Below are 15,000 nucleotides of genomic sequence, written 5' to 3' on the forward strand. Positions count from 1 at the left end.
TTCATGCTGCGAAGGCAATAGGTCGTAAAACTGATTTGAATGTGAAAATAACAGCTCATTATAAAGTTTTGTGTTGTATTTATTGTAAATTGATACAATGCTGTTGATTATAGTCATATAATGAGTGATCATAAGTTGGTTTGAGGAAGTTGTAGAAAGGTGCTAACCAAACCTGCATTTTGGCAGATTGTTTTATACTGCATGCATCCCACCTTTGACTATTCAGTATTACCGTACCGTACTCCAGTTGACAATGGGTATCTGCAAAGTCACTATGTTGGCTGAGGACTTAGTTGAGCACAGATTGAATGTAATCAGTGGTAATATCCTGCCATGTAAGGGAAGTGTTAGCAAACAGCTTAGGTGCCTACATAAATAGCTACAAATATGTTAAGTGTTGCATCCATATAGACGCCTTACAAGACTTTTATGTTAAGCGTTACCACCTGTTGCGACACAATTGTCTGTATATGTTGTCCTAGTGTGTCTGTACATTTGCTGTTGCTGTACATATTGTGTGAAAGTTGTGTAAGCTGCATGCAAGAGAGAGACATAACTAGAATGCATGATGAATATGAATGACAAGTGCTTGTATGTTACATTAATGTTGAGCTTCCCCAGTGACCCTGGACGGTATCCCCAACAAGGATCAAACAGTAACTTAACTGATAATGGAATGTGCTGAAACTGTTGACATATAATAGACAGTTCTGATTTCCTTGATGAAAGGAACAATATCTTATAATATATTTAAAATTGCTGTTCATCACTCTCTTTGGATATAGTAGCTTCAAGTATTTCAGTATATTGGTGTTCGAAAAGCATTATGTGCCGGTGATATTTGTCTACGTAATGTCTTGTTAGTTTTCTTAAAGCAGTAATGAATGATTTGAATGCATATCATGAAAATGTTATTTTTGTCACAATTTAAGATATGTATACAGAATTCATATCTGTATACTTTTTCATATAGACATATATATATATATATACACACACATAGTTTTCAGCTTGCAAGCAAAAACAATAAGAACAATGAAAGACCATATCCTTTCACATTGTTTCATATGTTATTAAAACATGCATGAAGTGTAAACATCTATATACTCACTGTACTTTGGAACATACTGTCTTCAGTATCTTTTTATGAAGTTTGATCCTTGCTGTCGGACGAAGAAGCTTACCATTTATCACTTGGCTGATGATTTGACAGCTTCCTACTGACAATTGCTTTAGGCAGATTTAAGATAACTAAATGATTTGCATTCACGTAGGGGCACACAGGAGTCAGATTCTTTTTAAGTTTATGATTATCATCACCCTCAAAGACATTTTCATATTGAGTCTCCCATGTAGAAAGGTGGCATCGCAGCTGTGTGCCTCTGCTGCCTGAGGCTGTAAACTGTTGACACGTTATGATGTAAAAATTTTAAGAAAGACTGACTCATAATTGATAATATAATATAATAAGTAAGAATAAATATGGACCATGAATTTTACATTCAGCCTCACAAATATTGTAGTGCCTTCATGATAAAGATGAAATATTAGGAGAGCCAAGGCTGTATTCTGTAAGTGTAACGTTTCTTTATTTTAGAATTGGTTAAAAATTGTGATAAAAGAGTTAAAAAATGGTAATATATTGGTTAAGAAGTGCAATATTGGACACATCTCTTTATATTTGGTTCATTTATTTTGGTATGTTATGGTTAACCTAATGTTAAATGAACAGAATAAGAAAAAGAAAGGCTCAGTTCCAATATCGTCAAAAGTTAGGCAACCATTCGACATTCATTGTTATCTTCTTTGAATATTTTCTTTTTTAAGCTTAGTTTAGCTTAGGTTTTATTTTTCTCATTCAGCATTCTTCTTTATACCTAGCCCGTCCCAGACTTTCAAGACGTTTCAAAGCCGAAGAAATTATCCAGGCCTTATACGCATGTAGAGAAAAGTCCACCGAATCAGTGCTCATTGTCAAATCTTCAGTCTTAGGCTACATTTGTATATAAATAATTTTAGTTGGTTTTTTGTATAGAAATTTGATCCCCCATAATTAATTACAATCCTTTTTACTATGTAATGTACATATCCCATAAAATAAAACTATGCAATATTTGTAATATGTTGCTTTTTTATATATCCCCAAGTGTCTTAATTATGATCATACGAGAAAATATATCATTGAAAAACATCCTTAATTCAGGCATTTGATGATGTCTTCTCACACAAACGATTCACATCTGAAAGACAGAAAATTAAGCATTATAATGCATCAATGTAAAAAGAGACATGGGTCTTGATTCAAACAAAGAGAATTTATTTGCATCTAATATGCACCATAATGTTGGATCCTTAACCAGACATGAATGCCTAGTACAGTGTTTCCAGATGGAATATGTACTCAGGAGGTGCAATGAACAAATTCCAATATGCCACTGATTACAAAGCCTTATATATATATATATATATATATATATATATATATATATATATATATATATATATATATATATATATATATATATATACCCCATAGAATAAGTGGGTGAGTTTAAAAACCCAATTGTCCATAATATTTCCTTAGTTAAAAGATATATATATATATATATATATATATATATATATATATATATATATATATATATATATACATGCATATATATATATATATATATATATATATATATATATATATATATATCTTTTAACGAAGGAAATATTATGGATGATTGGGTTTTTAAACTCATCCGCTTATTCTATGGGGTAGCAATTATCGCTGAACACACGCTCATACATCCATGCTAATTTAATGTTGAATAACGATTCAGTCCAGCCTTTGTAACGAGGACTCAAATCACGTTTATGGTTCATTGCCGAAAAACACATTCATGCAACAATGAATGCGGTGATGAATGGCCATACCGATGATAAGCAAAAAAGAATAATTTGTTAATAGGGGGCGTATAGAATTAGGCTAATGAAGTTGGTCTTCTCACTAAGATATAATTAAGTTAATGATTTTTCTATTTTGACCCAACTTTTTATTTTTTTCCTCATCCTTGATTTACATTTGTAATTAGTAATTCGGCGCCATATGACCATGCTGTTGCGGCACCAGGTGTTATTTTCACTAACCAGTCAATCAATCAATCATACTAACAGAGCAGAATCTATAGGTTATTTAGATTTAAACCCAGGCGATTTCGCCAATGATTGGGTTCTTTTCTTTGCCTAAGTGGTTCTCAACCGATACATATATATATATATAATATATATATATATATATACATATATATATATATATATATATATATATGTATGTATGTCTGTATGTATATAGGTACATCTGTATACATATATGTGCATATATATATACAAATGTATATATATATATATATATATATATATATATATATATATATATATATATATATATATATATATATATATATATATATATATATATATATATATATATATATATATATATAATGTATATGTATGTATATATATATATATATATATATATATATAAATGTATATATATATACATATATATATATATATGTATATATATATATATATATATATATATATATATATATATATATATATATATATATATACAGGTTGACATTAAAATATCAGGCCATTGATAATCAGGTTCGTTCATAATTTCTGCATTAATTTTGGAGCGCATTTTCAAATTTACCAGATTGACTAACTGTTTTATGGAGTCGCCATTTTCTCATGTCTTTACTGTTGTATAGCCTAATGATAGATTCAGCAAGGAAAAGAGGTGGTGTAAAGTCATCGCACGTTGTCGCAGAGAAAGTGGGAATACTAACAAAAAAGTTATATATATAATATATATACATATTGATATATATACATATTCACACACACACACACACACACACACACACACACACACACACACACACATATATATATATATATATATATATATATATATATATATATATATATATATATATATATATATACACACATACAGGTTGACATGAAAAAAAATCGGCAAATTCCGTACCAGAGGAGAGCCGGATTTTCGAAACTGGCGGATCTTTTATGATCATATATGCTGTATATATTTAACAGAAAATAAACACGTGCACAGGCCTTTAAAGAAAGAAACCCAGTCACTAAATGAAAATGAATGTGTGTGTGTGTGTGTGTGTGTGTGTGTGTGTGTGTGTGTGTGTGTGTGTGTGTGTGTGTGTGTGTGTTTTGCTAATATGGAGGACATGGTATTTTAGTAAACAAAAACTGTAATGGAAGAACAACATGCAAACTGATCAAGAGTCAAATTTACAGCGCGGAAATGTATAATTACATCACAATATAAAATTAAAGGTTCCGAAATTTCTTCGCTTATTGGCAGTGTCAGTGTAAACAAACCAAGTAAATCAGAAGTTGGCGCTCAGGAAAGTAGTACCCAGCTACTCTATCGTATATTAGACATTTACACGTATTTTCAAGTTAATTTACCACATTTTCTCTTCAAACGATATTAAGTACCATTGCGTTTCATTTGTTTAACAAATTTCTGTAAACTATTCATATTTTGTGCTCTGAAATTTCGTGTGACGTCAACGTTTGGCTCAATAATATGGGATTGGCCGTTGGGTCTGAAGTTGTGTCGCCGTGGTCGCGCGCGGTATTCGAACTGCTGTAGTGAGTGTAATGAACCGGTGAATTGGTTTGTCAGTGGTGTGATGTATAATACAAAACAATACGAGGATAAGTTGGAAACACTGAATTGGTGCAGGATCATGGACTCATTATAAAAAACAACAACAACAGAGTGCCCCAAATGCAAGCAGCAGTGCAAATTTGACATCAAACAAATCTTCCGAGCTTCACCTATCCTCTGGTTGATTAGGTCAGGTATTTATTCATATTTATTTTTGGTTAGTGTATAATAAAGTTCGACGATCGTAAGGGGGATTAGGGAGCGTAGCCCCCGGGTAAGGAAGGCATATCGTTCGCATGGTTATCCTTATAGTAGTTTATTTGTTTAGGCTGAGATTCATTCGCTCGTTCATTCGCACAACACCGTGTCGAATCTTCCGAGGCCGAATCCTGGCTTTTGTTTACATTTTGCCCTTTTTTATATGAAATGCGATTCTTGGCTCGTTTATTTTTTAATTTTCGCACCTTCTGTTATATTTGTTACGTTCAAATGATTCTGTTATTTTTTTAAGTTACCTTCAAATACTTTTATAAAAGTAATTTAGCTCGTCTTTACAAAAAAAAAGTTTTCTTGACACAAACACACACACACACATAAATATTGTATGTGTATTTGTGTGTGTGTTTGTGTACGAGTATGTGTATATATGTATATATGTATATGTCATGTGTGTGTGTGTGTGTGTGTGTGTGTAAGTGTATGTGTGTGTGTGTATGTATGTGTATGTGTGTATGTATATGTATGTGTGTATGTATGTGTATGTGTGTGTGGGTTTGTTTAACGACATACTAAACAGTTAGGGTGGTAGTAGGTTAGGTATCGAACAAAATTTTATGTGTATATATGTGTATATATATATATATATATATATATATATATGTATGTATTGTGTATGTGTGTGTGTGTGTATGTATATATACATGATGCATATATGTGTGTGTGTGTGTGTGTGCGTGTAAGGTTGAGTTACTTGCAAACTGAGGAATAGGTAAGTTGGGTTTTTATTCACAACTGCAAATACTGAAGAGGCAATTTGTGCTCCACCTGAAGACTAGTCAAATACGATTGCTTCCAAATACGCGTACATGCTGACAAGAAGAAATAGGCTTAAAACAACGATAGATCACAGGGCGAAATTATCCAACTTCAAAATCAAGAATATGAAAAAAAAAACTGTCAGGTTCGGCAGAGCACAAATGACTTTTCGTACATGGGTAAAATGGGCATCACACACCTCCTTCAGGCTTGTTACCTCCAAATATCCGATCAGCAGAACAATGGTTAAAGTAGGAGAAATAAAACGCATTGGTGACATGTTTTATCGTACAATTATCTTTGATAATGACTACAGGTTTTCCTCACTGCATAACTAGTGATACAATACATGAACGTCCATTATGAGAATACTATATACAGAAATGTAGCTAATATCCTGTAATCTACTCTGCTATGAAGTAAAGAGCCGCGTTTTATTAGTACACAATACTTGAGAGATTTGTTTATCGTCAAAACAGTACAAGACATATGCGTTATTTAGCTTTATTTCTACGTGAAGAAATGTCCTCGGTTGGTAGGACACTTAGATCATTATATTTTTTCTCTCTTTCCGTCCTTTCTTGAAAGTGCCTGAGGACCGCTTCGAGGGGGCTAAAGGGGCCTGAGCTGCGAGGAGTCTGCTACCCTCGGTAGTAGTCGTAGTCTTCCCTGGAAGAGAACGAATCTTAGTTTCATCATAACGCTTTTGATGAGTTTTTCTGTCGGTTGCGCACGCACTCGCGCTCACATTCGCACACGCACACGCATACGCATACGCACACGCACACGCACACGCATACGCACACGCACACGCACACACACACACACACACACACACACACACACACACACACATATATATATAAATATATTAATATATATATATATATTTATATATATTTATATATATATATATATATATATATATATATATGAATATATATGTATATATATATATATATATATATGAATATATATGCATATACATGTACATGTATATATACATATACATATATATAAACATATACATACACTTACACAAACATATACAAATACATGCATGCATACATACATGCACACACACACGCACACCTACATATACATATGTATATATGTATGTATGCGCGTGTGTGTGTGTACTTATGAATTTACAAAGCTCAACACTTTAATGCCCTGCCGAACTTACGCGTCGCAAGCGGGCCCTACGTAGCCGCGGTCGCAGTGACACACGTTGGGGCCGATGCACGTCCCTTGGTCGCCGCAGCCGTTTTCACACACGTCTGCGGTACACATACATATATTCTGATTTAACATTGTCTTAGAATGTTTTCAATATTTTTTTTATAGTAAGGTTACTCTATATTGTGTCAACTTTACTTTAGTCGCGTAATGAGATATTCTATTATCTTTATTATTAAGAATATTGCAAATGTAGTAATTTTTAAACTGAGTTTTCCTACTAAAGATTTTTTTTTTCTTTTTTGTCAAGCAGAATTTGAACAAATATAACTTTGATGCGGTTCTAAGTTATATGTGAATAATTGTTTATACAATTTTTAGAGAAGTACGTTCTAAGATCTTGGAAACTTGTGTTCTATTGATAGAGTCATTAATTTTACATTGATATCAAACGACAAAAGACAGAAAACATGTCCACAATGATACCGATTAATCCACAATCCTAATATGCCATTCTCGAGAAAGTAAGATATGCTGAGGATTAATGGGTACTATAGAAGAAGCTTCTTTTGGTTCACATCGCAATAGGAAGTAATTTAGTAAATTCTGAAAGTTCCTATAAATTACATCCATGCCAGACCTGCTAAGTTGTCTCATATGTCTCACATTTTGCATCGTTGAAAATTTGTTACGGAAGATTTTGCTAAGGTGATGATACCATGGCACTCCCTATTTCATTTTAAACAGTGTAGGTATGGATGATGATACCTTTAGTCAGAGGTGCTCAGATGAGAATGTCTTAAGGAGTCCACGCATAGTAGAACTTTGTGTGACACTTAAAGAATCATCATGTGATGCAAAGTTTCGTAATTTCATAAACATGAAACTAGATTTTTTAAAAGTAAATGCTATTGTTTTCATCTGATAGGTTTATAATATACAAATAAAATCCTAACCAAACTTTAAGCAATATATACATTCTAGCAAACACTGAAGCCAAAATACTTAGAAAAATAAAAACACACAACGCTCGTATCTCCGAACTTGTATATTACAAGGCAACGCATCCCTACATGTTGGCGAAGCCGGACAAGGACCCCGACGAAAGGATTACGTGGAGGAGTTGTGTGCCAAGCCAACTTACACGTTTCGCAACGGGGCCCGGTGTATCCTGGGATGCAGGTGCAGCGATGAGGACCCGTACAGATGCCCCCGTGCAGGCAGGGCAACGGGCATTGGGCTGTGGGGGAGCAGTGCGGGTTAAGGGCGAAAGCTGCGTCTGTCTCAGGGTGGCTTTGGGGGTTCAGGAAGGAGGGGTTCAGGGCTCCAGGAGGAAGCAGTGGATGAGAGGGAAGACTGTTCTTTGTTAGGATGTCGTTAGATGCGTACAATGAAAATAAAACGTTTGAGGGAATAACAACACCACAAGGTTAATTGCACAGGAGGTTTGTCTGCTCTTTCGTAATTGCTGCGTCAAATCATCACGACATACTTCCACTGAAGAGGGTGAAATCTTACTACAAAAAGCAATTTCACCCATGATAGGTAATATTATCTTTGGCATTAGATAACACAGATACACACACTACACACAGATACACGCGTGTGTGTGTGTGTGTGCACACACGCATACATATATATATATATATATATATATATATATATATATATATATATATATATATGTGTGTGTGTGTGTGTGTGTGTGTGTGTGTGTGTGTGTGTGTGTGTGTGTGTGTGTGTGTGTGCGTGTGTGTGTGTGTGTGTGTGTGTGTGTGTGTGTGTGTGTGTGTGTGTGTGTGTGTGTGTGTGTGTGTGTGTGTGTGTGCGTGCGTGTGTGTGTGTGTGTGTGTGTGTGTGTGTGTGCCTGTGCTTGTGCTTGTGCCTATGTCTGCGTCTGTATGTGCAATTTGTACAACTGAAACGCTTTCCAAACACACTGAGATAGTTAGTAACCTGCAAAAACATTTGTTACTTATATAACACATAAAGCTAGCGATTCTGTACACAAGCTCCTGTGTGAAATCTCAATCTCTTAGCGCGAGGAAGGGTATATACAGTACATTTTTCACTCGCACAAAAATGCAAATGATTAGCAACCAGCATGGTACAGCGGCTGACCGAAACTGAAGACAGTGACGAGGACGGACAGAACAGCAGTTTGAGCCTATACACACACAAACATTTCCTTCACAAAGAACCACTCACACTTCTGGCAGCGTGGACCGCCATAGCCAGGTGGGCAGCGACACGTGTACGGCGCTACGCAGGTGCCTCCGTTCAGGCACGGTGCCACACACATCGCTGTTTGTGATGGAAGGTCAGTGCCTCAGAGTTCACTGGTTTGACGCAGGGAACTCTAACAAGAGCGTTTGCCGTAAGATTTAAAAAGAGACTTACCATTTTCCTCGTGACTTTGTTGGGGAATCTGCGAATCTTATATTAGTAGACCATAAAAGACTTTACGCCCCATTATTAGCAATCGTCGTTATTATATTTCCTTCCTTTCTTTATTTCACTTTTAATCATTTATCACATATTTTAACTCAGGCTCTAACTAAGTGAACAGGGAACAACGAAATGTAATCTCTATTGTCTGAGATAACGAAAGAGCGAATCGTTATACCATGCTGACATCTGTTGCCTTGATAACCCGGCGGACAAGAGCAGATGTTATTGAGGCAGATGCCACCGTTGAGGCACCGTTTGGCACATTTCTTCACACACGCTGCCACTCCCGACCACGTGCCGTCAGCCTGGCACGTCAGCACTTTGGTTCCATTGGGAACTTTGCCTGGAAAACAAATTTAGCAATAGTAATGCTATAATACTATAATCAACTGATGCGTAACTAGTATTTCTTTTCATATGAAAAATACAATTTATGCCACTAATGATACTAACAATTAATATAGTAACACAGAAAAGAAATGGATGATTAGATAGAATGAAAAATCTATCAACTCTGCCACTCACCCGAAGGGCACCGGTATACCACTCGGTCCTGGTAATAGTACCTCCCGCGGATCACGACGCCTCCTTCCTTCACCTTCGGCTGCCCACACGATATTCCTTTTGGGTGACGGGGATCCGGATGAGAATGGAGTCAAAATAGTCGAAATAATTGCCTTTACACTGTCAGATACGTGCCCAAGGTGATAATTGGCTAAAGATGTAATCAAAAATTGTATCTGCTTGTAATATGGTTCCAAAACTCTCTTAAAACATAATTACACAATTATTTATCTTCTTCACATTCAAAACAAATACTTACTGCTACACTGGCCGCTCACAGGAGACCACAACGAGGAGTCCAAGCAGGTAGAGGAGAGCTTCCCTCGCATCAGGTGGCCCTCCTTACACCGGAAGTGAACGCGGTCCTGGTAGACGTAGGTCCTCGGGGCAGACGGTGGCAGTTCGGCGTTGGGGGGGACCTGGGGGTCGACGCAACGCACGCCTGCCACGGGGGATGGGAGAGAGGAGGTTAGGGCGGGGACGGAGGTCGAGAGTGGACGCTAAATGAAGCAGGTGAGGAGTTCGAAGCTATTTGGTTGTCTCTGGTGTATTTAATGTGCTCCTCTCTCTCTGTAATAATGAAGCGGAGGCGATATCCCTCTAACCTGACACCAGTGTAATGTAGTGGGAGTGTTATCCCACTAACATGCCACCAGTGTGATGATGTGGGGAGTGTATCCCCACTTGGAAGGTGGGTGATGCGGTATGGCGCTGGTTGGTATCTTGAGGTGGTGATGGAGTTAAAGTTTGTCGCAGATTTTACACTTATTTTTTTACGGGAGTAAAGTAGCTGGTAAAGAGAGGCAAGGCAGAGACGCCCAGGGAGGAGCGCGTCCTGCCAAGCTCGTGAGGGCCAACTATCTATCCCGATAGCTGGGCGTCCTGCCTAGCCTCTCTGTACCACCTACTATTCTACCGCTGTAATAAAGTTGTAAAACTTTAACTCCACCACCACCTCAAGACAACAAACCAGTGGCCTACTGCCTCAGCCACCTACCAAGTGCAGGCATATCGCCCATCACATCATCACACAGGTGGCTGCTTAGTGAGATAACTTCCACATCAGTACAATGGTGGCAACACTCCCACTATATTACTCTCTCTCTCTCTCTCTCTCTCTCTCTCTCTCTCTCTCTCTCTCTCTCTCTCTATATATATATATATATATATATATATATATATATATATATATATATATATATATATATATATATGTGTGTGTGTGTGTGTGTGTGTGTGTGTTTGTATATATATATATATATATATATATATATATATATATATATATATGTGTGTGTGTGTGTGTGTGTGTGTGTGTGTGTGTGTGTGTGTGTGTGTGTGTGTTTGTATATATATATATATATATGTATATATATATATGTGTGTGTGTGTGTGTGTGTGTGTGTGTGTGTGTGTGTGTGTGTGTGTGCACACACACACTCCAAATCGCGTAATGGGCGGAAATTCCCTTTTCTATGTCTGAGACGAAGCAAAAATAAAAGCACTCACGCTCGCAGGCGGGGACCGCCGAGGACCAGACGCCGGATGCGTTGCACGTCGCCTCGTCCTGGCCGCGCAGGACGTAGCCTTTCTCGCAGGCGAACTTGACGCGATCTCCGTAGAGGGTCGTGGCGCCCATCACGAAGCCCCTGTGAGGCGGCTTCACTTCGCCGCAATCCACGCCTGTGGAAGATTCAAAGGGATAACGGCATTGTCAGTGGTGTGAACATAACAACCCCTTGGGAGCTCATGCATTAGGAATGCTGTATTTTCTAGAAGCCAAGCCTATACCAATACATTATTTGACTTTACGATGGGGTGAAACTTTATTCCGCCTTTGCCCACGCTTCCGTGCGCAAGTAGGCCACGGGTCACTCACGGTGGCACTGCGGGAGGTTGCCGCTCCAGCTCGCGTTGGCGTTGCAGGTCCTCGTGTCGTTGCCGAAGAGCTCGTAGCCTGTGTCGCAGTGGTACAGAGCCTCAGCACCCAGGTCAGTATAGGTCGACTCCACCTGGCCATTTGCCGGAGCCTGTAAATGTGTCGATGGAATATGAATATCAAAAAATAAAGATAAAGTCACCGTAGTCCCAGCTAACGACTCCATTCAAGGAATATTAACAAAGAGGCGCAGGTGAGCACGCACCTCCGGCACGCCGCAGTCCACGGGCTGGCACACCGGCATCGCCCCCTTCCACGTGCCGTCGACGTCGCACTCGACCGACGGGTTCCCGACGAGCATGTAGCCGTACACGCACGAGTAGTTGGCCATGCTGCCGAAGGTGAAGTGCTTGGCGGTGATCTTGCCGTAGCTCGGGATTTCGGGCTCGTAACAGTTGACGGGCTGGCAGGTCGTGCTGGAGGACAAAGGTAGTGAGGACGCGTACGCTGGCATGCTTATATCACACATGCACACGCACACACACACATACACGATATATATATATATATATATATATATATATATATATATATATATATGTGTGTGTGTGTGTGTGTGTGTGTGTGTGTGTGTGTGTGTAAGTATGATATTTATCATTATAGATATATCACACTGGCCAGATCAATAATTCATACGGTATACATACAGCTGCCTTCATCCCCATGGCCAGAATTATTTTCAAACAGCTTATTCGAACCCTCAGGTGGCTGTGCCCTGGCGCACACCTTGTTCAATAGGATTCGTTTACAATTGAACAAGGAGTGCCCCAGGGCTGTATTCTTTCTCCTAGTTTATTTAATATCTACTTGGAACAACTCATGAGAAATGCATTTGATGGCTTATGGGCGCATCATCAGCTAACTTAAGGTTAGCTGATAATTTAGTTTTTTAGCAGGAAGCATAAAAATATCAGGAATTAGTTGATCGAGTCAAAGATGCCTTTATCCAATTTGGACTCATTGAATGCAAGTAAAACTAAAGTCATGAAAATATGCTAAAATACAAAATAACGACGGAAGAGAAATTATTCAAAGATTGAAAATGTAAATGGATCTGCTTAGATCCCTTAGCAGTAATAACTATGGCGACACGTAAGAAATCATTAGAAGATTTTGCATTGCTAGAATGGCAATGGTTGCATTTACTAATATATGGAAAGATAAAAGTATCTCCAATTTAACGAAAAAGATATTGCTTCAGTCAGTAGTTTTCAGAATTGATAGCTATGGACCAGAATGTTGAATCTTGAAAAATATTGACAAAAAATTGGAGCTTTTGAACTTTGGTGCTACCGACGGCTACTGTTCATTAACTGGACTCAGAAGAAAGCTAATGAATGGATTTTAGAAAAGAAAGATTGTTAACCATCAGCGAAAGGAAATTGTCATTTATTGGTCACATCCTTAGAAGGAAGGACAATAGTTGTGATTTTTTATGGGGGCGATTTATGGTAAGAGAGGAAGAGGAAGGCCAAAGACAAGACACAGTGATAACATCAAGGTGGCAGAAGAATTGTAGAACTCTTCCGATTGGCACAGGGCAGTGAAATGGAGAACCACGGCGGTTCATTTTGAACCTTCCATTAGATGATGTTAATATATCATATACATTAGAAAAAGAGAGATGGAGACTCACTTGTAATCTTGCCATTTCCCCAGACTGCAAGTCACGAAGCTGTCGCCCACGAGGTTGTATCCCGGCAGACAGGAGAAGTAGACCTTCTGCGGCTGCGTTTTGTCGTCCCTCGTAACGGAGCCGAAAGCCAGCGACGGGGATTCCTCGCAGAGCCTTTCCACGCAGGTGTGGGAGCCTCCCACCCACTCGCCGTTCACTTCGCACACCTGGTACTGCGCGCCTGGAGAGGGTGATGGAATAACGGTGAAGAACAGAAACTGACATGTTTCTAATGCTTCTTTGCAGCGTCTTGTAGCCAAACAACTACTCTTGAAAAAGGTAACATACCGATAAGTTCGTAGCCCTCCCGACAGAAATAGGAGGCTGTGGAACCGAAGCTATGTTGCTGGTTGTGTTCGGGAAGAATGTAAGTGACTCGTGTGTTCGGCGTGAGCGTGGGTGGCCCGCAGGACACCGGCTGGCAGGTGGGTGTTTCGGCGCTCCACTTGCCACTGGCAGTACAAGTCAGGACGCTCTCTCCCTGTAGGAAAAGACTCACTGCTCCAAGGACATGCTACATTTATATACACTTTTGGTTGTTATCTTTGACCATCGACCTCAGCAAAGAAATGATAAGAATGAAAACTTACATTCAGTTCGTATCCCTCCCTACAGGAATACGTGACGTTGGCTCCATATAGGAAGTCGTCGCCCTTGACGTTGGCATAGTCAGGCAGAGTGGGGATTCCACAGAAGATTCTCCTGCATCTCGGGGGCGTCGAGGACCACGTGCCGTCCACGCCGCAGGTGGCGTTCGTGTCTCCAAACGCACTGAACCCTTCGTCACAAGCCCACGTCACTACGTCGTCTACGCGGTAATCTGGTCAAAAAAATTCGGTAAACTATTAAAAAAATAAAAAGATTGCATTTAAATGTCTCCTGTGTTCCGCGACGTCACCGAATAGAATATTGCTCGGAAATGACCATCATGCATTCCCCTCATCTACCCAAGTCTAATTCCCACTTTATATTTATCATTCAATCAATTCATCTCATTAAAAAAACTACTGTCATTTTAATGATTGGATATGTGAACTGCTCCAATGTTCTGCCAGTGATTAATTCTCGAGGGGCTATAGTGTGAGTTAAGTATTTATGGTCCATTCTTTTCAGGGATAGCTATCTCTTTAACTTTCTTTTCTTGTCATCCCTCTTTTCACCTCTTCTCTTATCATCTCTCGAGTCCTTTCTCATTAGCCCCTCTTACCTATTCTCGGTCTCTCCCTTTTCACTTCCCATCTCATTGGTCCATCTTTCCGACTCCTCGACATCCGTTCCTTCTCTCTTTTCACTATATCGTTTCCCCTTTTACCTTCTCCCCCTTTCCTGGTATACCATATTTACATATTTATAGTATTCTTCTTTTTCTTCCAACCATCTCTCCTCTTCTCCTTTCTTCCTTTCCCTCCTCTTCCTCTTCTCCCTCCTCCCTCCTCTCTAACC

General features: G+C 38.7%; 2 protein-coding genes across 10 annotated transcripts in view; one reads left to right on the plus strand and one right to left on the minus strand.

Annotated features, from left to right (window-relative positions):
- Window positions 1-2,120, plus strand: part of LOC113818546 (semaphorin-1A) — a 349,340-nt gene extending 347,220 nt beyond the window's left edge. For all 8 annotated transcript variants that reach the window (XM_070127813.1, XM_070127818.1, XM_070127819.1 and 5 more), the window contains one exon: window positions 1-2,120. This exon is cut by the window's left edge and continues 1,568 nt beyond it. The gene's annotated coding sequence lies outside the window, so the exon portion shown is untranslated.
- Window positions 2,121-6,023: 3,903 nt separating this feature from the next.
- LOC113818545 (sushi, von Willebrand factor type A, EGF and pentraxin domain-containing protein 1) overlaps window positions 6,024-15,000 on the minus strand; it is a 51,177-nt gene continuing 42,200 nt past the window's right edge. The window contains exons 40-51 of one of the 2 annotated variants that reach the window (XM_070127821.1): window positions 14,148-14,377; window positions 13,846-14,038; window positions 13,519-13,738; window positions 12,088-12,298; window positions 11,823-11,973; window positions 11,453-11,626; window positions 10,203-10,385; window positions 9,905-10,000; window positions 9,555-9,722; window positions 8,073-8,168; window positions 6,936-7,029; window positions 6,024-6,418 (exon numbers count right to left, since the gene is read on the minus strand). In XM_070127821.1, the coding sequence (XP_069983922.1) occupies window positions 6,391-6,418; window positions 6,936-7,029; window positions 8,073-8,168; window positions 9,555-9,722; window positions 9,905-10,000; window positions 10,203-10,385; window positions 11,453-11,626; window positions 11,823-11,973; window positions 12,088-12,298; window positions 13,519-13,738; window positions 13,846-14,038; window positions 14,148-14,377 (1,844 nt within the window). In that variant the 3' untranslated portion in view covers window positions 6,024-6,390. Of the gene's footprint in view, window positions 6,419-6,935; window positions 7,030-8,072; window positions 8,169-9,136; window positions 9,233-9,554; window positions 9,723-9,904; window positions 10,001-10,202; window positions 10,386-11,452; window positions 11,627-11,822; window positions 11,974-12,087; window positions 12,299-13,518; window positions 13,739-13,845; window positions 14,039-14,147; window positions 14,378-15,000 lie in introns of both variants that reach the window. The other variant, XM_070127820.1, reaches the window with a different exon arrangement.

This window comes from Penaeus vannamei, chromosome 12, assembly GCF_042767895.1.
Source record: "Penaeus vannamei isolate JL-2024 chromosome 12, ASM4276789v1, whole genome shotgun sequence".
Lineage (NCBI taxonomy): Eukaryota > Metazoa > Arthropoda > Malacostraca > Decapoda > Penaeidae > Penaeus > Penaeus vannamei.